Raw genomic sequence first — 23,545 nt, forward strand, 5'->3', positions numbered from 1 at the left:
TGACAATGTTCTATGCCCACTCACAGACACCCTTGACCCTGGAACAAGGGAGACCATGCACCTTCCTGGTCCCTTTTGCAGCCATAGAAATGCCTATGGAGACCCCTATTAGTACTGGTTTTCTGTAATTTGATCCTACCTGTTGAACAACAGTGCCAGCTGTGGTAGCACTGTTCTGGCAGCTGCTGTTGTTATCCCCTGATCGGGCCCTACCCACCACTCCACTCCTCTCCTATCAACATCCAGAACGATATACTTGTTGGAGATGGTTTAGCCACAAGGGTGTCCCAGTCTCCAACTGCCTGTCCCTTCCAGCTACCTGCCTGAACCTTGGTAGTGACCACGATATAAAACTCCTGTCTATGACGCCCACCACCCACTTTCCTGAACGCCCCGAAGTGTGTCCCCAAACTGACCCATGTAATCTGACAGAAGCTCCAACTGGACAGTTCCCACAGGTTTGGTTGGCATGACTGTTTGAACTGTCTCGTATTTCCCACATTCGACATGATAAGCAAACTACCCAGTGTACTGCCATTTTAATCTTCTCACAACTATTTCATTGAAAATTAATGCCTGTTAAAATTAACTTACAGTAAACTAGATAGCCCTAGAGTTAGAATCTCATTAAAGAACAATAAATATGCAATTAATTCTAAAATAGCAGTCTCGGTCCCACTCTTAATCCCAGGACTGCACTGCTCCCCCACCAGCCTGACTCCCAATGCCCTTAAACCTGATGGGGAGGGCAAGGTGAATGGTGGTTTCAGGTAAGAACAGAGTGAGTCATCTGACCGTTACTGACCAATCAGCAGCCCTTCTGTCCAAAACGTTACTTTGGCATTGTGACGTCACTCCCCTCCAGGTCTGGCCCCGGAAGCTCCTTCCGCTGCCTCAGCCCCTCAAGGTGTGTCCTCAAACCCGAGCCCGCTCCTTCGGGATTGATGTGGAAGCTCCCACTGAGTGAGACCGTTTCATGCCGGGTCACAGGAAGCCTTGACTGTGCTGGGTGTTGACAGTGTCAGTTAAATATTAATCTGCTCAACCTGTCACTGAGAGAGGTGTGAAAAAGGGGATAAATCGGAATCACCTTCTTCTGTGCTGTCGATCTCTACGACAATCATATAACCAGAAGGTAACACTCTGAGATCTTAATCAAGGTGCGGGAACAAATGACTGCAGATGCTGGAATCGGAACTGAAAACAACAAATGCTGGAGATCACAGCGGGTCAGATAGCATTCACAGGGAGAACAAGCTGACGTTTCGAGTCTAGATGACTCTTCATCTTAATCAATACAGTTAAATATTTTTAGTGTTTTGATATCAACACGATCTATTTGCTGTTATTAGAATGTAGTTTGCTTCCATTTGTTGAATAGCAGCAGCAACAAAATTCCGCCAGCATTTTGATCAGTCTAACAACAATGGTACATATTCTTTTGTTTAGCTTGTGAACAAATGCAAAATTATGACGGATGGAGTAAATGTGGGACAAATACAATGTACTTCAATGAAAGGAAGAAATGGAAAAGGTAAAGTTCAAAGATCAGTTGTGTTACTGGCAATATTCCCTGATGAGTATCAGACCCTCCAGGATAGAATGTTACAATTTCAGGAAAGGCTGAGAAGTAACTGTTGCTATCAGAATGGGAAACAGCATGGCAGGCATCTCAGGAGACTGCATAGCCTGAGCACAACTTGCAGATGAATGGTATTTGGTGCTTGGCCACTGGGCAGACCACCTATGAACAAAAACAGTTGTTTTATCCCCTCATACATGATCTGTGGCAGCAGGAGAGATCATCTAGGCTCACGATCCTGCTACATGGAAACACAATTCAGTTTACTGAACCAGCTCATAACATCAATTGGATGGCCAGGCTGGTTGTAAACAGGTCTTGGCAGTGTGGCTGTGGAGGGAGGTAACTATCTGTCCTTCTGTGGTTAAGCCCGTGTGTCCTTGGAGATGGGGCGCAGAATGTCCATCTCAATGCCTTTAGAGGGATGGAACACCACAGAGGCATACAGTGCTTTATTTCCCGTCCAACTCCATTTCGACTTTATCCCTTCCCTCTCTTCCTACTACGTCCGCTGCCACGTTTATATTTGGTATTGTATTGCCCAAAAAAGGCTGCGCTTGTAAATCATCAATTGGATATACATGAGTTTTTACTGGTGGTGGCTGCTCATTATACAAAAAAAAGAAGTTGCAGTGGGAAAGAACTCATTTTTGTGTGATAACACTTCTGGGTAGAAATATAGACTAATAAAACACAGCAATGAAGGGCTCCTATGGTGCAGGGTTAGAATTCTTAAGTGTGTTCAAGTTCAGCCTGCTACCCTAAATGTGTAATATCTATGGGCAGAGTGATTAGAAATAACTAATGAGAACTGAAACAATTTAAGTTTTTGACTCTGTCATGTAGGAGGAGAAAGAGACCATTAATCCTTGTGAAATTGCTACATAAAGACAGGAAGAGTCTGCAAGTAAAATCGCACAATTATTTATTGCAAATTAATATTTTGTATCAATGGTTGAAAGTAGAAGGTTTTTGGTGTGATATTTCTTTAGCTTTTTACATCAGATTTTTTAATTGCATGTTTTGTTCACTTTCTTCTGACAGACGGTGATGGAAAAGGAATTAGTCAATTGCTGAATAGTTACAGCGACAGGGAGTTAAACCTGATTACCCGATTCTACTGTGAGAGATTGGAGGATGCAATATTAGACTTGGTGGAGAGCATTGCCCTGACATTAACAGCAACTGATTCATTGAGCAATGGAAATTACGCTGTAAGTTATATTATAGATTTTTTCCATTATTCTATTATGAATCAGTAAAATGATTGAAGTGGGCATGTATTTGAAGGAACCTTTGGAAGTTTAAGGAAAAGTAACAAGGTTGTGCATCTCATTAATGATATGAAAAACAGTAAAAGTAAGGGTCAGGGGTACAAAAATAAAAATGCACCAGAAAATAGAAAATACTGAAACAATATTTTTTTCAAAAGAAAAAAAAATAATGAAAAGTTGTTTACTTGAAGGACCGATAACGAACTGAGAGCAAAATAGAAATTAGTGAGGTGGGACCCCATGGCTTAGTGGTTCGTGGATGAAATCATGTGATGATGAAAACCACATGACAGAGAATGTCAGGATAACAGATCAGTTTTAGCGAGATGGAAGAAATGCCATGATGAATATTTCACTGGGAAGAATAGCTTGTGTGTGCTCTGCAAGCAACAAGATTCTAGCAGAGAGCACAAATAAAAATACCATGGTGGGGAGGGATTGGGGTCAGCGGTTTTAAGGGAGACACTGGAATACCCATTGAGTTCCGTTTCCAAATCGATTATGATGGAATTCTTCAGTTTATGTTGTATGCAGCTTTTGGTTTAAGCCCGAACACTATGGTCATTGTGTCATTCAGAACTGAGAGAGCTAAGTTTGGCTCGACCTAGAAATAAGTGAAACATTGTCATGGGCGGCACGGTGGTGTAGTGGTTAGCATTGCTGCCTCACAGCACCAAGGTCCCAGGTTCAATTCCAGCCTCAGGCAACTGCCTGGGAGTTTGCACGTTTCTCCCCGTGTCTGCGTCGGTTTCCTCCGGGTGCTCCGGTTTCCTCCCACAGTCCAAAGATGTGCAGGTCAGATGAGTTGGCCATGTTAAATTGCCCATAGGTTAGGTGCGTTCGTCAGAGGGAAATGGGTCTGGGTAGGTTACTCTTCGAAGGGCCTGTTTCCACACTGTAGGGAATCTAAAAAAAATAAGAAATGTGTTGTCAAGTTTTAAACAGGTCACCTTATGAAGTTCAAGTTCAAGTACCAGTAAGGTGCCACTCATGTCACTGAGGCAGGTAATGTTGAGGGACTCTTGAAGAAGTGTCCTGTCCAGATCATCAAAAGTGAGGAATTACAACCCCTTGTGAAGTTTTTTTGACTTGGTAGATTAGATTAGATTCCTTACAGTGTGGAAACAGGCCCTTCAGCCCAACAAGTCCATACCGACCCTCCGAAGAGTAACCCTGAAGAAGGGCTTATGACCGAAACGTCGATTCTTGTGTTTCTTGGATGCTGCCTGACCTGCTGCGCTTTTCCAGCAACACATTTTCAGCTCATCCTTAAATACAGGTGAGGTGCCGGAGGACTGGAAGGTTGCTCATGTTGTCCCCCTTTACAAGAAGGGTAGTAGGGATATTGCGGGTAACTACAGACCAGTGAGCCTGGCATCGGTGGTGGGAAAGTTGCTGGAGAAGGTACTGAGGGATAGGATCTATTTATATTTGGAAAACAATGGGCTTATCAGTGATAGACAACATGGTTTTGTGCGGGGGAGATCATGCCTTACCAACTTATTAGAGTTCTTTGAGGAAGTGACCAAGTTGATAGATGAAGGAAGGGCTGTTGATGTCGTATGCATGGACTTTAGTCTACTATGGGGAACCTTATCAAATGCCTTACTAATGGAGAAAGTGAAGTCACATGGTGTGCAGGGTGTTCTAGCTAGGTGGATAAAGAACTGGTTGAGCAACAGGAGACAAAGAGTAGTAGTTGAAGGGAGTTTCTTGAAATGGAGAAAGGTAACCAGTGGTGGTCCACAGGGATCAGTGTTGGGGCCACTGTTGATTGTGATATACATAAATGATCTGGAAGGTTGGTATGATCAGCAAGTTTGCAGATGACACGAAGATTGGTGGAGTAGCAGAAAGCATAAGGGACTGTCAGAGAATACAGGAGGGTATAGATAGACTGGAGAGTTGGGCGGAAAAGTGGCAGATGGTTTTCAATCCAGACAAATGTGTGGTGATGCATTTAGGCGAGACTAATTCAAGAGTGAATTATACAATGAATGGAAGAGCCTTGGGAAAAGTTGATGAGCAGAGAGATCTAGGAGTGCAGGTCCATTGTACCCTGAAGGTTGCTGCACAGGTGGATAGACTGGTCAAGAAGACATACAGTATGCTTGCCTTCATTGGACGGGGTATTGAATATAACAGCTGGCAAGTCATGTTAAAATTGTACAAGACATTGGTTCGGCCACATTTAGAATACTGTGTACAGTTCTGGTCGCCACATTACCAAAAGGATGTGGACGCTTTGGAGAGGTTGCAGTTTAGGTTTACGAGGGTATTGTCTGGTCTGGAAGGTGTTAGCTATGAAGGGAGGTTGAGTAGGTTAGGTTTATTTTCATTAGAAAAAAGGAGATTGAGGGGGATCCTGATTGAGGTTTACAAAATCATAAAGGATATAGACAGGGTGGATAGAGGTAAGCTTTTACCCAGGGTGAAGGATTCAATAACAAGAGGTCACGCTTTCAAGGTGAGAGATGGAAGAGTTAAGGGGGATACACACGGCAAGTACTTCACACAGAGGGTGGTGGGTGTCTGGAGCGCGTTGCCAGCAGAGGTGGTAGAGGCAGGCACAGTAGATTTATTTAAGATGTGTCTGGGCAGATGCATGAGTAGGTGGGGAGCAGAGGGATACAGATGCTTAGGAATTGGGCGACAGGTTTAGACAGTACATTTGGATCGGCTTAGGCTTGGAGGGCCGAAGGGCCTGTTCCTGGACTGTAAATTCTCTTTGTTCTTCGTTCTTTGTAAGCACACATGTTGAAAAGGCAAAACTTCATGCAGTTGCAGTGATGTTAATATTGTGTCTGTTGGTGAGCTGAAGGATATTTATGACTTCAATTATTGGAGTTTCATGATGTTATCAGAACTAGTTACCCAAATTGTCCCAAATACCATAATGACCGTTGATATCCTTTCAATTCTTACTGCAATAAAATCCTGGTAATTACAAACTTTTCAATGTTTCCTACAAAATTTCTAATTTATTGTTTTGGATTTCCTTTTTGTTTCTTTGGATATAGCAGTGAAACTAGTCCACTTTTAATGTAGGAATTCAATGAAGGTGTTGTGGTTCTAGCTATTAAAGTGACAACATGGATCTCATGTTCGCATCATAGTTCAAGTGTTATGGATTCAAACCCAAACCCCAAAACTTCCACTTCCAATACTGTAGAGTCCGGTTTTGTTTATCACATAACTTGTTAACTGCAAGTTTCATGTCATATCCAATAGATTCCTCTATTCCTGATGAAGGGCTTTTGCCCAAAACATCGATTTTCCTGCTTCTCGGATGCTGCCTGAAATGCTGTGCTTTTCCAGCACCACTCTAATCTAGAATCTGGTTTCCAGCATCTGCAGCCCTTGTTTTTGCCTACTACTAATGTCTCCCTCATAGTACTTCTTCACAAGGGGAGGGAAAGTCTCATCAGTGTGCTGAGATGAATATTCTTCACCAATGGAACATCATTAATGTAACAGCTTTTCACAATTCCGACACTGCTGTTTATCATTTTCTCTCTTTCATTGTTTTCCTTTCTATTTCTTCCTTTTCTGGTTTATTCCATTGTTCTTCCTTTGTTTCTTTCTTTCCCATCTTTTTCCCTCATTTCCTCCATCAATTCATTCTTCCATTCCGTTCCTTCATCTATTGTTTCCCTTTTCCCGTTTCCCTTTCTATTTTACCTGTTCTTCTCTTTTATTCCAGTATATCCGTAATCTGTCAGAGCATCAACAGAGAAAGGAAGCAGCAAAACATCTTCTGAGCACAGTGACCAAAACCAATGGCTGCAGAGAACGAATATTTTGGGAAACATTGGTGAAAATGCAAGAATCAAAGCCAAAACTGAAACTCATTCTGAAAGAAATTCAGAGCAGAGGTATTGTACGGTCCAATTATTTCTAGCAATCAAACATGGTTGCCTCTTTAATGGGTGAGGCTGCCACACACTACTAATGAAATGAAACATCTTTCCCAGGTTTTGACTTGCTTTATAATGCACGCATCGGAGAGATGGAAGGAGAGCTATCAGATCACCTCAAAGGTAAGTCAAAATAAAAGTAATCGTTAATCATAAAAATGTACTGCATTAATTAAGTTCTAACATTTTATTTGTGTCTCACATTTCATCACTGAAAGGAAACAAACCCTCCAAATTATTACCATTAACTGTTTCTATAAAATGCAATCAAAGTTACAACACGAAGCAAATGAACTGGAACTTGGGCATGGACAAATTCAATGCCACATGTGTGATATTGAGCTTTGTTGGAAATTGCTGAATGCTAATTTTGATTTTCCCAGCTGCTCTGGAGCAGACTGAGCCCAACTTTCCAGTTTTAGATGCTGAACCACAAGGTCACAATCAGCTTTGCAAGTCAGTTGGTTTCAAAATCTTCCCTGGTACTTTGTCAGGCCATTATTTCTTTTCCCTTCAGTCACATCAGGATCTGAAAAGAAGTCTTGCTTTTACTGTCAATACTCGGCCTTAGGGTGCCTTTATGCAAATGTAAACCTCAATATCACCAGAGTCTCAGAGTCTACAAAGTCTATATTGGGCTGGAGTCACATAGAGCTCCAGACCCAGTTAAAGCTTGAATCAAATACATGACAGACTGAGTAAAGATGATGTCATTTATAGGATCACATTTGGTTCTAGACTAGTTACTGATGAAGTCAGATCTGGTGAATACAGAAGTTAGACTATGGTCCCACAGTGTGGACAGAGTGAACTGATATGTATGTACTGGTTGAAGAAGGTCTTGATTCATATGTCGGCTCCACCCTGGGCAATGACTTGAAACACACATTGACCTAAAGAAGGTGAGGATATGGGTCACGTATAGAAACAGAATCTTTAAACATCCAAGTGTCATATTTCTACCAACTGCATATGTAGTAGAGTTCAACATGTATCAGATTGCACACATGTTGTTTGGGCATTGAATGAAGGCACAAATAGGGCTACAATGATATTAGCTTGACCGAATTGATCAACCAGGACTAGATAAGGAATTGTTTTTCAATAAGTCACATATCCCAGAAACACATTTCTACACACAGTACTGAAACATTGGATTTGTGAAGAGCCCATATTTGCTGAAATCTTACTGACGTCAGGTGGCTGTGTCAAAGACTGTACTCAATTGTCTGGCCTGGCAATTAGTTGACTTGGAAACATATTTAGGCTCATATCGAGATAAGATTTGCTTCATCTATGTCTCGGACTTGTTGAAACATGAAATCAAATATGGGGTCAAACTGGGTATAGGTACATTCACACGAAGATTCAGAATAGATAGGGAGTCCATTCACATACAATCTTAGACTGTACAATGAGAGGCTTCAGCTTTCGCACTGAAATGGACAATGAGTTGATAAAATTGGTGGAAGATCCCAATGTGATCCTTATACATCGACAGTGTTATTTTATAATTATGGTTCACATAGCACATTTAATTGTATCACTGGTTTTCATCCTGTTCCCAACAGTAAGCATTGAAAAAGTGAGAGTTATGCACAGTCCCTATTCAGCCAGTGGGCTATATGTTTACATTAGGTATAAATTGTCTGAGATTGAAGCAGACATCAATCTTAGAAACACTCTGATACTATCTCCACTAGGGACAACAGACAAAACAAAAATGAATGCAGTAAATAATAATAAGTGAACAATGTGATAATATTTGGCTTCTCAGATGTTCCAATGTTAAATTCTCCTCAAATGGAGATGGAGATGACGATAGAGTGGAGGGGCTTGTCTGTTATAATGTAAAATCTACTATAATTCAGTATTTATTCGGCAAGATTAATTTCTAGCACGGCGGAGTAAAATTTGGATTTGACTCCCATATTTTGTATTGCTACCCAACTCAAACTCCTTGCTTCTCGTTAATTGTTTTAATGTAGTTAATTAACAAATAAGAACAATGCCAACATAATTTTGATCATTTTCATGAAAGGTATGCAAGATCAACACAAGCAACACCTCCTCCATCAAACCGAGCATGTGTTCAAACACACCATCAAAGGAGACAGCAAAATAACGACCATTTCCCTCACTGATCGATATACAGAGCTTATCATTATTTCCACTCTGCGTGAACGGAGACTAGTGGAACATGAGCTCCTTTCCAGAGGCAGAGAACATGAAGAATGGCAGCGGAAGTACGTCACCAGTGAACTTGAAAAAATCCGGGTTGATCAATTATTCAGGAGCAGTTTTGGTCACTCCAGCCTGTCTGGCACCACGGTGGTTAGCGGAGTGGCTGGCATTGGTAAGACAACAATGGTGCAGAGGATGGTCCATGAATGGGCAGCAGGAAACATCTATCCTCAGTTCCAATTTGTTCTACATTTCACATTTCGAAATCTTAATGCCATCAACAGAGCCATTTCTCTGACTGAAATGGTATTGGATCAGTACCCTTATTTAGCAAAGATAATTGAAGATATCTGGATGAAACCTGAATATCTTCTCTTGGTTTTTGATGGATTAGATGAGTACAAACACCAGATTGATTTCACTGGCCACGTGGCTGGTGATGTCTCTGCGAATCACTGTGTTGCGCCTGACTGCAGATGTGAAGTTTTTGAAATGGTGCACTCCCTGGTACAGCAACAGCTGCTCAGAGGTTGTTCTGTGCTGGTTACCAGCCGGCCGACTGCCCTTAACTCATTGGAAAAGGCCAATGTCAACCTTTGGGCTGAGATCCTGGGCTTTCTTGCTGATGAAAGAAAAGAGTTTTTCAGAAAGTTTTTTGGCAGTGAGCAACTCGCTACCAATGTCTTCAAACACGTCGAGGAGAATGAGATCCTGTACACCATGTGCTACAACCCTTCATATTGCTGGATCATTTGCTCAACCTTAGGCCCGCTCTTTACACAGCTGAAGTGCAAGCAACCTCTTCCCAAAACCATCACTCAACTTTTCTCCATCTACCTTTCCAACCTCTTGGACAACCACAAGCGAGATGTTGAGGACCAGCGGATGGTTTTACAGCGACTCGGGGAATTGGCTTACCAGGGAGTTTCGAAAAGGAGAATTGTTTTTAATGAGAATCACTTCATTCAGCATCAGCTGGAGTCCAGCAAATTCATTTCAGGATTCATGATGGAGATCTTGGAAAGGGATGACACAGCTAAAAACATTGTGTACACATTTCTCCACCTTACCATCCAGGAATTCTTGGCCGCCCTGGCTCAGTATTTGAGTCCAAAGCATCAGAATGTGGTGGAAATGCTTCACTGTGCTTTTAAGAAGGACGATGGTCGGTTTGAGATTTTTATTCGATTTTTAGTTGGTCTTTCAACACCCACTTCATCCCGAAATCTGGAACCGTTCCTGGGTCCGCTGTCTCATCACACGACCTGTCAGGTGATAGACTGGCTGCAGGCCAATGTTCAGGCAGAAATCAAAAACCTGGACAGAGTCACTGGAAAGAGGAAACTGCTGAACACATTCCATTATTTGTCGGAGTCTCAGAATAGAGCTTTAGTTCAGAAGACCATTGGATCTGTGGAACGTTTGAACTTTGGGGACTCCAATCCAAAGAATGCACTGAGATTGAACCCAATGGACTGTTTTATAATGTCTCATGTTGTACAACTTTGTGAATCAGTGATGGAGTTGAATTTGGAGAAATGTTATATTCAGGAGGAGGGGATCAAACGATTGGCCCCTGCAATCCACAAGTGCAAAGTTCTAAGGTATGTTTGATCCGGATGAAATTAGATAACATGTCAGCAATGACCCATTGATTTTCTCTTATAAATTCCAACTGATATGAATTTCATAGGATCATAGAATCTCTACAGAGCAGAAAACGGTCATTTGGACCATCTAGTCTGCTTCAACCCTCTGAAGTGCATCCCATCCAGACCCCTCCCCTATCCCTGCATTTCCCAAGGGACATGAAAGGCTATAGAAAAGATTGAGAAGGATGTTGCCAGGGTTGGAGCGTTTGACCTAAGGGAGAGGCTGAATGGACTGGGACTGTTTTCCCTGGAGCATTGAAGGCTGAGGGTGACCTTATATATAGAGTTTATAAAGTCATGAGGAACATGTTAAGGGTAAATAGGCAAGGTCTTTTCCTTGGGATCTGGGAGTGAGAGGGGAAAGATTTAAAAGGTACTTAAGGGGCAACTTCTTCACACAGGATGGTGTGGGTATGGAATGAGCTGCCAGGGGAAGTGGTGGAGGCTGGTGCAATTACAACATTTAAAAGGCATCTGGATGGGTATATGAATAGGAATCATTTAGAGGGATATGAGCCAAATGCTGGCAAATTTGATTAGATTAATTAAGAATATCTGGTCGGTATGGATGAGTTGGACCAAAGGGTCTGTTTCCTTGTTGTACATCTCTATGACTCTATAACCCATCTAGTCTGCACATCCCTGGAAACTATGGGCAATTTAGCACGATCAGTCCATCTGGCCTGCACATAGATGACTGTGGGAGGAAACCAGAGTACCCAGAGGCAACCCCCGCAGACACTGGACGAATGTGCAAACTCCACACTGACAGTCACCCAGGGGTGGAATCAAACCCAGATCCCTGGTGCTGTGAGGAAACAGTGCTAATTGTTGAGCCATTTGTCACTATAGTAGCTGAATCACAATTACTATTCGTTTTTTTTCTAGAGAGTCAAGGAGTTTTCCATGCTTTTTATTTATTTTTAATGATACTCCTGCATTGACCTTGATACTGAGTGAAAACTATAATAGAAAAAAAAGCACCAGGCTAACTTAGTTGGTCTTACACTGTGAGACATTCAAAAGCCACAAGGAGTCTGGCAAAGTCTTTAACTAGTGCTATGACAAGGAAACAAAGAACCGAGCCAAATCATCGTACCTCTGTGTTCACAACAGAGTAAAATTAAAACCTTCAAAGATTTTAACCTGAACAATTCCTAACCAGACTTTATAACCAATCGCAGACTCTGTTGATAATGAAACCTAGACGGTGGGTTAATAACTGAAACGGAAAAAAGCAATTTATTACCAATATAGGAACTTTAGCAGAGCAAAATTAAACAACAAAGTTTGAAACCAATAACCTTGTTTCCAGGGCAATTCACACAAAAGACAGACAGACAGACAAATAAACACAGTGAAGGGATAATTAAAATAAAGTAACAAAACTGGCCAGATTAAGTGGTTTTCATATCTTATTCTCAATGTATATTTGATGGTTTCTTTGTTAATTTTCTGAAGATATCGATCTGTGCCACCTTTGAACTCACTCTGAGGACTGAAATTCTGAAATAAAGTACAAGGTTAGGCAGGGAGCATTTAAATCTTCATGCTGTAACATCAATAGCTAGGTTCATTCTCTCAAAAGCACAGTCCCAAAACCAACTTAAACCGTGATCTATGTCTATGTTTGACCATGTCGTTCTCTCCCAGAAACAAATGGAAATTGCTGTTCTGAGGAAAGCTCATTGGACCAAAATATATCTATCCACAGATGCTGCCAGACCTGCTGCGCTTTTCCCTCAATTTTTGTTTTTGTTTCTTATGTCCAGTATCCGCAGTTCTTTTGATTTTATGTTCTATCCCAGGCTTGTTCACAACAATTCCCAGGTACTGGCCTGATCAATGCCCAAACATTTCTTATCTGGTTCAATGTGCTGCTCTCCCACCGTGCTGAAACATCTACAGGATCCTATTGATCAAGAGCTAACCTGTCATTAACTGTGAGGCCCCACCTCGCGAACAAACAGCAGCTTGTTTGTTTGTTTTGTTGAAACTCAAGTTGCTGTCCACAATCCAAAGATCATTTCCAGCTCATTGCAGTTCACTGCTACAAATCAAAATTGATGAAATAATAAATTAAATGAAAAGTTGGCGAATGTTTGAACACTAATCCTAAGAGGCCCTCAATTAAATGAACAGACCTGGTGTGTGTCTGAACACAGTTCACTGACAGAGAATAGCAATGGAGATCAGGTGGCAAATCAAACTGTTGAACCCAATCTCTGTTACCAATTGTGTGCCATTGCAGAGATGAATATCATCCTTTGCAGTTTACTTTTACAAACCAAAGCTAATCTGGTATTGTATTTGACCCAACCATTCACGAGATAAATAGTAAGTGAATGCTGTACCTAGTTCAATGTAGAATACGTTGCTAACACAGCAAGGCTGCCATTCATGTATCTGAAACTGTTACGGGTGAGGGTCAGGGTGGTTTTGAAATAGAGGTTCAACAGTCTGTGATTTACAGGAGGCATGATCTGCCCTTTGTGGTAGCACAAAATTCACCATTCACCTCAGCAGGAGGGAGATTGGGCAGCTCATCACCACATATTTTACATGACTGTTGGGATGAACGATTATCCATTCTGCTTGGAACTGAAAACATGGCTTGTGTATTGTTAAATACAATAGAGATGCAGGAATTTATTGATTGATTGATGTCTATAAGTCTTTTTCTTTGTTGTGTTATCCAAGCAGGGCAATAATGCCTCACAATTAACCATTGCTTTTACTCTTTGCTGGATTACATATGGATGAGTTCAATGGAATATAATTGCACAAATGTTTAAAAAAATTGGAGATAAGACAATCAATTTTCTGTCTTGCGTTCAACTTGTCAGAGTCAAATAACATGGAAACAGACCCTTTCCAGTCCATGCTGAACGTAATTCCAAACTAAACTAGTCCCACCTGCCTGCTCCAGGCCCATATCCCTCCAAACCTTTCCTTCTCATGTATTTATCGAAATATCTTTTAGAATCATAGAGATGTACAGCACGGAAACAGACCCTTCAGTCCAACCTGTCCACGCCGATCAGATATCCCAACCCAACCTAGTCCCACTTGCCAGCCCCGGCCCATATCCCTCCAAACCCTTCCGATTCATATACCCATCCAAATGCCTCTTAAATGTTGCAATTGTACCAGCCTCCACCACATCCTCTGGCAGCTCATTCCATACACATACCACCCTCTGCGTGAAAAGGTTGCCCCTTAGGTCTCTTTTATATCTTTCCCCTCTCACCCTAAACCTATGCCCTCTAGTTCTGGAATACTCAACCCCAGGGAAAAGACTTTGTCTACTTAGCCTATCCATGCCCCTCATACTTTTGTAAACCTCTATAAGGTCACCCCACAGCCTCCGATGCTCCAGGGAAAACAGCCCCAGCCTGTTCAGCCTCTCCCTATAGCTCAAATCCTCCAGCCCTGGCAACATCTTTGTAAATCTTTTCTGAACCCTTTCAAGTTCAGAACACCTTTCCAATCGGATGGAGACCAGAATTGCACACAATATTCCAACAGGGGCCTAACCAATGTCTGCTACAGCCGTATTGTTTGAAATATGTGTTCACTAGTCATCAACTAATTCAGTCAGAATAGTTATGCAAGATTTCAATCTGTTTTCTAATACTGCACAACACTGTTCTATCTGCCCATGCCTCAGTGTGTCAATGAGAAACAATTGGATGGAGTTTCTGTAAGGTGAAGTTTATGCTATGTTAATCAGAGAGATTGTTTTTTCCTTCTTGTCTGTTAGGCTGAATGACAATAACATTGGAGATACAGGAGTCAACATTTTGACTGCATCTTTGGTGCATTCGGAATGCAAAACAAAGCGATTGGAGTAGGTAATCTTCCCAACATTAACCCCAAATTTTATGTGCAATGATTTGTGGCAAGTCGGGAATTTGCTGTATCTTTGGAATGACCACTGTTGAATATATAGGGGAAGGTGAGGACTGCAGATGCTGGAGATTAGAGTCAAGAGTGTGGTGCTGGAAAAGCACAGCCAGTCCGGCAGCATCCGAAGAGCAGAAGAATCGATGTTTTGAACATAAACCCTTCATTAGGACTCTTGATGAAGGGTTTATGTTCGGAATGTCGATTTTCCTGCTTCTCGGATGCTGCCTGACCGGCTGTGCTTTTCCAGCACCACATTCTTCGATCTTGGTAGACTGCACCTGGAGTATTCTGTTCTGTTCTGCACAACAAGTATATATTAGACTGCAATCAAATTTCAACAGGAAGGTATTAGGGAGAAATTGAATCAGAATCTTTTTGTGGAAATTATGGTCACATGGTAACCAATGGAGATGTTTAAAATGCTGAATGATGGGACAGGGTCGTTAGCTAAAAGATCGAGGAAAGAGCATTATTTTAAAGTTACAGTTAAGCCATCATTCGGGAGCCAGTTCAAACCACACTTCTTCCAACTAGAGAAGCACAATTTTCAGATTCTCAACAAAAAGAGTTGTTAAGATTCAGAGACGAAAGTAAAAAAGTTAATTTTTTTTTCTTCAATTAATACAATTTGGCCTAAGCTGATGTGTTTACATCCCACGTTGTTACAATGCTTGAGGAGAGATGCAGGACATTGGAGAAAGGAAGAAATGACTCATGAAAAGGATTTCATGGATCATGAACATAAGGTCTGAAGATAGATTGCAAACATTGGATCTGTCTCCATGAAGGAAAGGAAGCTGTGATGTAATTTGAATGAAGTATTAAAAATGATAATTTCAGTGGAAAGAGTCGGTAGCAATAAACTGTTCACTGCCATGAAATGATCAAGTATATCAGCACAAAAATTCAAGAAATTGCCAAAAGAAGCAAGAACAATGTGAGATCATCTTTTCTGCACAGTGACTGGTTAAGGTTGGAATGTTGTGCCTGACTGACATCATGGCAGAGGCTGGTTCAACTGAAGTGTTCAAAAAGGAATTAAACTTTGATATGGAAAGGCCCAGTGCACAGGGACACGGGATACAGAGTGGCAGGAAGTGAATTGCTCATTCGGAGCCTCGAATCACCTCCTCCTGCACTGTACCCTGTTTGATTCTTTTCAAAATTAAGAGTAATGCCTTTCAATTAAGGAATAATAGTGTTAAAGACTAAAAGCATTAAAGTTAATTGATTATTAGTTTGTCATTACTGAGTCAAATAAAATGAAAAGGAGGCTGATGGTTCAAAAGCTTTCTCACTTTGTTATGCTGATCCAATTATTGCTCTTCCTTCTCAGTGGAATTTCTTTTATCTTTTCAAGCTGTATTGAAAACTGATTTGTAATTATCAATCTTTAGTTTGCAGGATAACAATCTGACATTAGCTTGCATTGAAGACCTGAGGATGGCATTTAGTCAGAGCGAATCATTGTCAATGCTATACCTGGATGGAAATAAATTCACAGATGATTGCATTCCGAAAATGAGAAACTTCATCATCAACTGCAAGAATTTGGAGCTGATTCAGTGAGTGCATATGTTAAAACATTAAACATTTCCATTGTATTGTAAACAATAATTTCCTTAAGTCATGTCCACAGCAAGTTCTTCAGGGGTGCTTAACATATTAATTCACCTGAACATAGAAAATCAGAACAGCAGCAGGCCATTCAGCCCATAGACCCTGATCTATCATTATATATACCATGAATGATTATCCAACTTTAAACCCTATTCCTGTTTTCTCTTTGATATCCTTGACCCCTTTAACCCTGAAGAACTTTATCTGCCTGGCGTTATAGAGATGTTCAGCACAGAAACAGGCTTTTTTGTCTAACTGTCCATGTTGAACAGATACCCCAAATTAATCTAGTTCAGATGGAGTTTAATTTAGATAAATGTGAGGTGATACAGTTTGGAAAGGCAAATCAGGGCATGACTTATACACTTAATGGGAAGGTCCTGGGGACTGTGCTGAACAAAGAGACCTTGAAGTGCAGGTTCATAGTTCCTTGTAAGTGGAGTCACAGGTAGATAGGATAGTGAAGAAGGCATTTGGTATGCTTTCCTTTATTGGTCAGAGGACTGAGTATAGGAGTTGGGAGGTCATGTTGAAGCTGTACATGATATTGGTTAGGCCACTTTTGGAATATTCTGCGCAATTCTGGTGTCTCTCCAAGAGGAAGGATGTTGTGAAACTTGGAAGGGTTCAGAAAAGATTTACAAAGTTATTGTCAGTGTTGGAGGCTTTGAGCTGTACGGAGAGGCTGAATAAACTCTGTTTTCTCTGGATCGTCGGAGGTTGAGGGGTGACCTTATAGAGGTTTATAAAATAATGAGTCCCATGGTTAGGGTAAATAGACAAGGTCTTTCTCTGGGATGGGGGAGTCCAGAACTAGAGGTTTAGGGTGAGAGGGGAAACATTGAAAAGGGACATAAGGGGCAACCTCTTCATGCAGAGGGTGGTGCTTGTATGGAATGAGCAACCAGAGAAATGGTGGAGGCTGGTACAATTATGATGTTTAAAAGGCATCTAGGTGGACACAAGATTAGGAAGGAAATGGGACAAGCGCTGGCGAATGGAAGTAGATTAGGTTAGGATGTGGAGCTGCCAGTGTTGGACTGGGGTATACAAAGTTAAAAATCACTCAACACCAGGTTATAGTCCAACAGGTTTGATTGGGAGCACTAGCTTTCGGAGCGCTGCTCCGGACAACCACCTGATGAAGGAGCAGTGCTCCAAAAGCTAGTGCTTCCAATTAAACCTGTTGGACTATAACCTGGTGTTGAATGATTTTTGGATTAGGTTCGGATATCTGGTCAGCATGGACGAGTTGGACCGAAAGATCTGTTTCTGTGCTGTACATGTCTCTGACTTGTTATGGACCAAGCCAGACCCCCTCAAAACATTTCAAGAAAGTAGCCTAGACCCTAACTTTGCTCGTTGTTTTAAGAAAGTGTAAAGTGGATATTCCAGGAGAGGTGCCATTGGTCAATCCACTTCGTTTTAAACAAAACCAAATTTATTTACAAGATTACCCAATGAAATAGAAGCAAAGAGAACTGAATGCAGAATAGCCTCACCTATCCAAAAACCAAACAGACTTTACCTGTTGTTCCCTATACTTGCAACAATCCCCATAAACACCTTGTGGCGCAAAAGGTAGCATCAAACACCGGGTCTTACAGGAGAGAGATGTCAGACAGAGAGGAGCAGCATGAACCTGCTTCTTTCACGTAACTGTTTCTTGGATCAGCAGCCTCAAAACACTCCCTGTCTGCTTTCAGTGAATAGCCAGATGTCCAAAAACCAAATCAAACCAGAGAAAAGCTGAGCTGGGGGAAGTGACCATTCCCCTTTCATTGCACAAATTCTTTTAAAAATAAAACTTTTTGCTGGAGGCAGTATCTGTAGCTATAATCAAACTGGCCCGAAAACCCTTTGAAACCCAAACCTTTTGGAACCTGTGTCTTTTACGATCTCTCTGGGGGGAAGAAAACCAAGTGCAAAAGAACCTTGTTAAAGGAGCAGCATCATCACAGACTCTATTTGACAGCATTTGGCCCTAATCCCCCTCAACCCTTCGCATTCATAAACCCATCCAGATGCCTTTTATATGCTGTAATTGTACCAGCCTCCACTACTTCCTCTGGCAGCTCATTCCAATCTCATACCATCCCACTGTGTGAAAAAGTTGCCCCTTAGGACCCTTTTAAATCTTGCCCCCTCAACTTAACCCTATGCCCCCTAGTTTTGGTCTCCCCCAACCCTGGGGAAAACATCTTGTCTATTTGCCCTACCCATGCTCCTCATTGTTTTATAAACCTCAATAAGGTCACCCCTCAGCCTCCCATGCTTCAAGGGTAACAACCCCAGCCTATTCAGCCTCTCCCTCTAGATCAAACCCTCCAACCCCAGCAACATCCTTGTAAATCCTTTCTGAACCATTTCAATTTTCACAACATCCTACCTATAGCAAGAAGCCCAGAGCTGCATGCAGCATTTCAAAAGTGGCCAAAGCAATGGCCTGCACAGCCACAACATGACATACTAAAGCAAAGAAATACAGATAGTAGAAACCTGAAACAAAAGCCAAAATTGCTGAAGAAACTCAACAAGCCTGACAGCATCTGTGGAGAGAAAGTAAAGTTAATGTTTCGAGTCCAGTGATCCTTCTTCACAGCTGACTCTGTTTCTCTATCTGTAAACCTGCTGAGTTTCACCAGAAATTTCTGTTCTTTTTGAGAACAATATTTAACTTTTTCTTTCCAACCATTCAGTGTTTTAGCCAACAAACATTCTCTCTGACAGTGAATATCACAGACTCACCTCAACCTGAGTGAAGAAATTTATCCTCATCTCAGCTCGAAATAGCCTACCCCAGATCCTTAGACATTAACCCTTTGTTCTGGACCTTGGGAACATCTTTCCTGTGTTTACCCTGACCTTTCCTGTTAGAATTTTGTCGGTTTCTAAAAGGTGCCCCATATTATTCTAACCTACAGTGGAAATAGTCCTAACTGATCCAGTCGCTCTTCATTCATCAGTCCTGCTATCCCATGAATCAGTCTGGGAAACCTTTGTTGTATTCCTTCTATGCATGAATGTCCTTCCTTAGATAAGGGACAAAAACTATACACATGACTTCAGGTGTGGTCTCACCAAGGCACTGCATGTAGGCAACTCGACAGCCCTGCTCCTGTCGTTGAATCCTCTTCTCTTTTTTTTCTCTTTTTCTGTCTCTCTCTCTCTCTCTGCCTCTGTCTGTCTCTCTCTCTCTTCGCCTCAGCATGCTACTCTCTAAGGGGTTGTGGGAGGGAGAGAGACTGTCACACATCTCCTTCTGGAATTTGTCTTTGCAAAGGAAGTCTGGAGAAAGATGCAGTGGCCTTTGTCAAGGTTCGTCCTGAGTAGCTCCATGACGCAAGACTGTGCTCTTCATTCTGTTCCCCGGGACGCACACCGAGACAAACATCAACTGCTCCTGGAGGACCGTCACCTTGCTTAAAGACACTCTTTGCTCTGCCTTAAAGTTGTTGATTGTTAGTTCCCGCCTGAATCACACACACTGCTGTTTACCCTCCCTTTCCAGGGGTTAATCCAGCTGTTCTTTGACACTGAACAGTCAGCAATCTCCTTCCCTGTTCTAGTGATTCAACTCCCAGAATTTTCCTCAGTCACTTCTCACTACCACCCTCTGGTGGATGCTCTTTCTCCTGCTGAGCCCCATGGCCTCCGCGATTCCCATCTCATTAAGTTGAAACAAGTTGTTATTTCTTATTGGTTCCCTTTGCGTGAGTTTCAGGTCTAGTCTGGTTGACAATGTCCTCACGAATTAACGAATTTGGTCCCTTGTGTTGCTACTGAGAATCTGATGCTCCCCAGTCTTTGCCATTTGCCATTTGAAGCACGTCTTTGAGGTGGTGTTCAAAGTGCAATCGACATTTCAGTGTGAATTGATGAAAAATCAGCAAAATAAAAATCCTTGCCCATATCTGTCTTGATACCAGTCGTTAGGAAGGAGTCATTACCGTGATAATTATGTGTGTTGTAAACTTTTTAGTGCCGAAGTTGAAACCAGATATCCATCCCATTTTCATTCCATATTCATATCTGAAACATACATCTTTAACCACACATTATATATCAGTCAGAACTATTTAATATCTTCTGAAAATACCTCTGGGCCAGACCAGGTAAGATTCCCAGATTCCCTTTGGTGATGGACATGAGTGAAGCAGATGTGTATTTACAGCAATCACTGATTAGGTTTGACAATGGTGACTATGAAACTAACTTTCAATTCCAGATGGATTAATTATTTGAGATAAAATTCAGACAGTTGCTGGTATTTGTACTCTAGGTCACTGCATTACAAGTCCAATGCAATTTCCCCCAGTCCAACTACATCCTCAATTTACATCATTCCCCAAATATCAACATCTTAGTTTCTTACAGCACTGTCTGTGTGTGCAGCAGCTCATTAGATTCTCTCTCCCCCACCACTTACACCCATTTGTTACTGTGTAGCTGCTCAAAGATTGATTTCAAAATGTGTGTTTCAATTGGAAAATTATGAATGATTCTGTCATTTGAACTTTATTAATTGGTTGGTTATTAATCATTAATTTCTTTCTTAGATTATGGAGGAATCAGTTCAGTTCAGATGGAAAGAAGCAGCTCCGATCACTGAGAGAATGCAGGGCTGGTGTCCGAGTATTTGTGTGATCAAAGGATCAAGAAATTGCTAACTATTTGGACTTGATATTACTGAGAGGTGTATTTCTCTCACCTCCATCAAGTGAAACACATGAGATATTACATTGGCTCAAGAAAAACTATTCCTGGAATTCTGAAATAGAATGGGAACGATGTGGAGTATTCAGTAGAAACTTTCAGTCGCAGTTGGTGAGTGTCGATGTGTGGGTGATATTCACCGTCGAGCACAGGGAGATGGAGCTGTGACTGTGAAGCTTTTATAAAAGAGTCCGAGAGATCGCCATCATAGAAACAGGCCTTTCGGCCAGCGTGACTATGCTATCCAGTTTTCACCTTTAAACTAGTCCCTTTTGCCTGTGTTTGGTCCATGTACCCCCCCGTATCTAACCCATCCATATACCTGTCTAAATGTTTCTTAAATGATGAAATTGCACTCACTTCCACCACCTCTGGCAGCCCATTCCAGACACTCACCATCCTCAGTGTAAAGAAAACTGCCTCTCTATACCCTTTTGTATCTCTCCCCTCTCACCTTAAACATATGCCCCAGAGTTTTAGACTCCCTTGGGGAAAAGCTGCTGGCTACCTACCTTATCTACGTCTCTCATGATTTTATAGTTCTGTATAAAGTCACCCCTAAATCTCCTGCGCTCCAGGGGAAAATGTCCCATCCTATCTCATCTCTTCTTGTAGCTCAAACCTTCCAGTCCAGGTAACATCCTAGTAAATCCTTACTGCCCTCTTTCTAGTTTGATAGTTACTTTCTACAGTAGAGCATCTAGAACTGCGTACAGTATTCCAAATGTGACCTCACTCATGTCATAGAGTCATACAGCATGGAAACAGACCGTTCAGTCCAACCTGTCCATGCCAAGCAGATATCCCAACCCAATCTAGTCCCACCTGCCAGCACCCCGGCCCAGATCCCTCCAAACCCTTCCTATTCCTATACCCATCCAAATGCCTCTTAAACGTTGCAATTGTACTATCCTCCACCACTTCCTCTGGCAGCTCATTTCATACACGTACCACCCTCTGCGTGAAATAGTTGCCTCTTAGGTCTCTTTTATATCTTTCCCCTCTCATTCTAAACCTATGCCCTCTAGTTCTGGATTCCCCAACCCCAGGGAAAAGACTTTGCCTATTTACCCTATCCATGCCCCTCATAATTTTGTAAACCTCTATAAGGTCATCCCTTAGCCTCCGACGCTCCAAGGAAAACAGCCCGAGCCTGTTCAGTCTCTCCCTATAGCTCAAATCCTCCAATCCAGGCAACATCCTTGTAAATCTTTTCTTAACCCTTTCAAGTTTCACAACATCTTTCCAATAGGAAGGAGACTACAATTGCATGCAATATTCCAACAGTGGCCTAATCCATGTCCTGCACAGCTGCAACATGATTTCCCAACTCCTATACTCAATATATAGGCGGCACGGTGGCACAGTGGTTAGCACTGCTGCCTCACAGCGCCAGAGACCCGGATTCAATTCCCGCCTCAGGCAACTGACTGTGTGGAGTTTGCACGTTCTCCCCGTGTCTGCGTGGGTTTCCTCCGGGTGCTCCGGTTTCCTCCCACAGTCCAAAGATGTGCAGGTCAGGTGAATTGCCCATGCTAAATTGCCCGTAGTGTTAGGTAAGGGGGAGATGTAGGGGTATGGGTGGGTTGCGCTTCGGCGGGACGGTGTGGACTTGTTGGGCTGAAGGGCCTGTTTCCACACTGTAAGTAATCTAATCTAATACTCTGACCAATAAAGGAAAGCATACCAAACGCCTTCTTCACTATCCTATCTACCTGCAACTCCACTTTCAAGGAGCTATGAACCTGCACTCCAAGGTCTCCTTGTTCAGCAACACTCCCTGGGACCTTTGCATTAAGTATATAAGTCCTGCTAAGCTTTGCTTTCCCAAAATGCAGCACCTCGCATTTGTCTGAATTAAATTCCATCTGCCACTTCTCAGCCCATTAGCCCATCTGGTCCAGATCCTGTTGTAATCTGAGGTAACCCTCTTCGCTGTCCACTGCACATTCAATTTTGGTGTCACTTGCAAGCTTACTAACTGTACCTCTTACGCTTACATCCAAATCATTTATATAAATGACAAAAAGTAGAGGATCCTTGTGGCACTCCCGTGGTCACAGGCCTCCAGTCTGAAAAACAACCCTCCACCACCACCAGTCTCTGTCTTCTATCTTTGAGCCAGTTCTGTATCCAAATGGCTAGTTCTTCCACTATTCCATGAGATCTAACCTTGCTAATCCGTCTCCCATGGGGAACCTTGTCAAAGCCTTACTGAAGTCCACATAGATCACATCTACTGCTCTGTCCTCATCAATCCTCTTTGTTACTTCTTCAAAGAACTTTTGTACACCTGCAACAAGGCATTCCAACTCCTGTACTCCATGCTCTGCAATTTGTTCAATTGTACAATAAACCTGTTTGTTATTAATTATTTCTTATTATTACCTGTCTTCAGTTGTACATAAAGCTATATTCAATTTGTCTTAAACATATGTTTATTACACAAACAACCATATGTTCAAGTGTGTAATTATTCCCAGCGTTAGACTTTAGACAATAGACAATAGGTGCAGGAGTAGGCCATTCAGCCCTTCAACCCTGCACCGCCATTCAATAAGATCATGGCTGATCATTCCTTATCAGTATCCTCTTCCTGCCTTATCTCCATAACCCTTGATTCCACTATCTTTGAGAGCTCTATCCAACTCTTTCTTAAATGAATCCAGAGACTGTGCCTCCACTGCCCTC

General features: G+C 42.0%; 1 protein-coding gene across 2 annotated transcripts; it reads left to right on the plus strand.

Annotated features, from left to right (window-relative positions):
- The first annotated feature begins 894 nt into the window (after positions 1 to 894).
- LOC140454419 (NACHT, LRR and PYD domains-containing protein 3-like) lies at positions 895 to 23,250 on the plus strand. 2 transcript variants are annotated; one of them, XM_072549129.1, is made up of 9 exons: positions 895 to 1,135; positions 1,450 to 1,534; positions 2,627 to 2,796; positions 6,560 to 6,731; positions 6,831 to 6,896; positions 8,815 to 10,561; positions 14,373 to 14,459; positions 15,916 to 16,083; positions 20,698 to 23,250. In XM_072549129.1, exons 2-9 carry the CDS (start codon positions 1,471 to 1,473, stop codon positions 20,783 to 20,785), a joined length of 2,562 nt encoding a protein of 853 aa, XP_072405230.1. In that variant the 5' UTR covers positions 895 to 1,135; positions 1,450 to 1,470; the 3' UTR covers positions 20,786 to 23,250. The 2 variants fall into 2 exon arrangements, with proteins under 2 accessions (XP_072405230.1, XP_072405231.1); XM_072549130.1 differs by lacking the exon at positions 20,698 to 23,250 and having other exon boundaries at positions 14,373 to 14,463; positions 15,916 to 15,980.
- The last annotated feature ends 295 nt before the right edge of the window (positions 23,251 to 23,545 follow it).

This window comes from Chiloscyllium punctatum, chromosome 29, assembly GCF_047496795.1.
Source record: "Chiloscyllium punctatum isolate Juve2018m chromosome 29, sChiPun1.3, whole genome shotgun sequence".
Taxonomy (NCBI): Eukaryota; Metazoa; Chordata; class Chondrichthyes; order Orectolobiformes; family Hemiscylliidae; genus Chiloscyllium; species Chiloscyllium punctatum.

Bases quoted from the DNA above. Each gene is read 5' to 3' on its own strand.
- LOC140454419 (XM_072549129.1), top strand. From the start codon at position 1,471: ATGACGGATGGAGTAAATGTGGGACAAATACAATGTACTTCAATGAAA. The intron at 1,535-2,626 runs GTAAAGTTCAAA...TTCTTCTGACAG, and splicing joins GAAAGGAAGAAATGGAAAAG to ACGGTGATGGAAAAGGAATT. The intron at 6,732-6,830 runs GTATTGTACGGT...CATCTTTCCCAG, and splicing joins GAAAGAAATTCAGAGCAGAG to GTTTTGACTTGCTTTATAAT.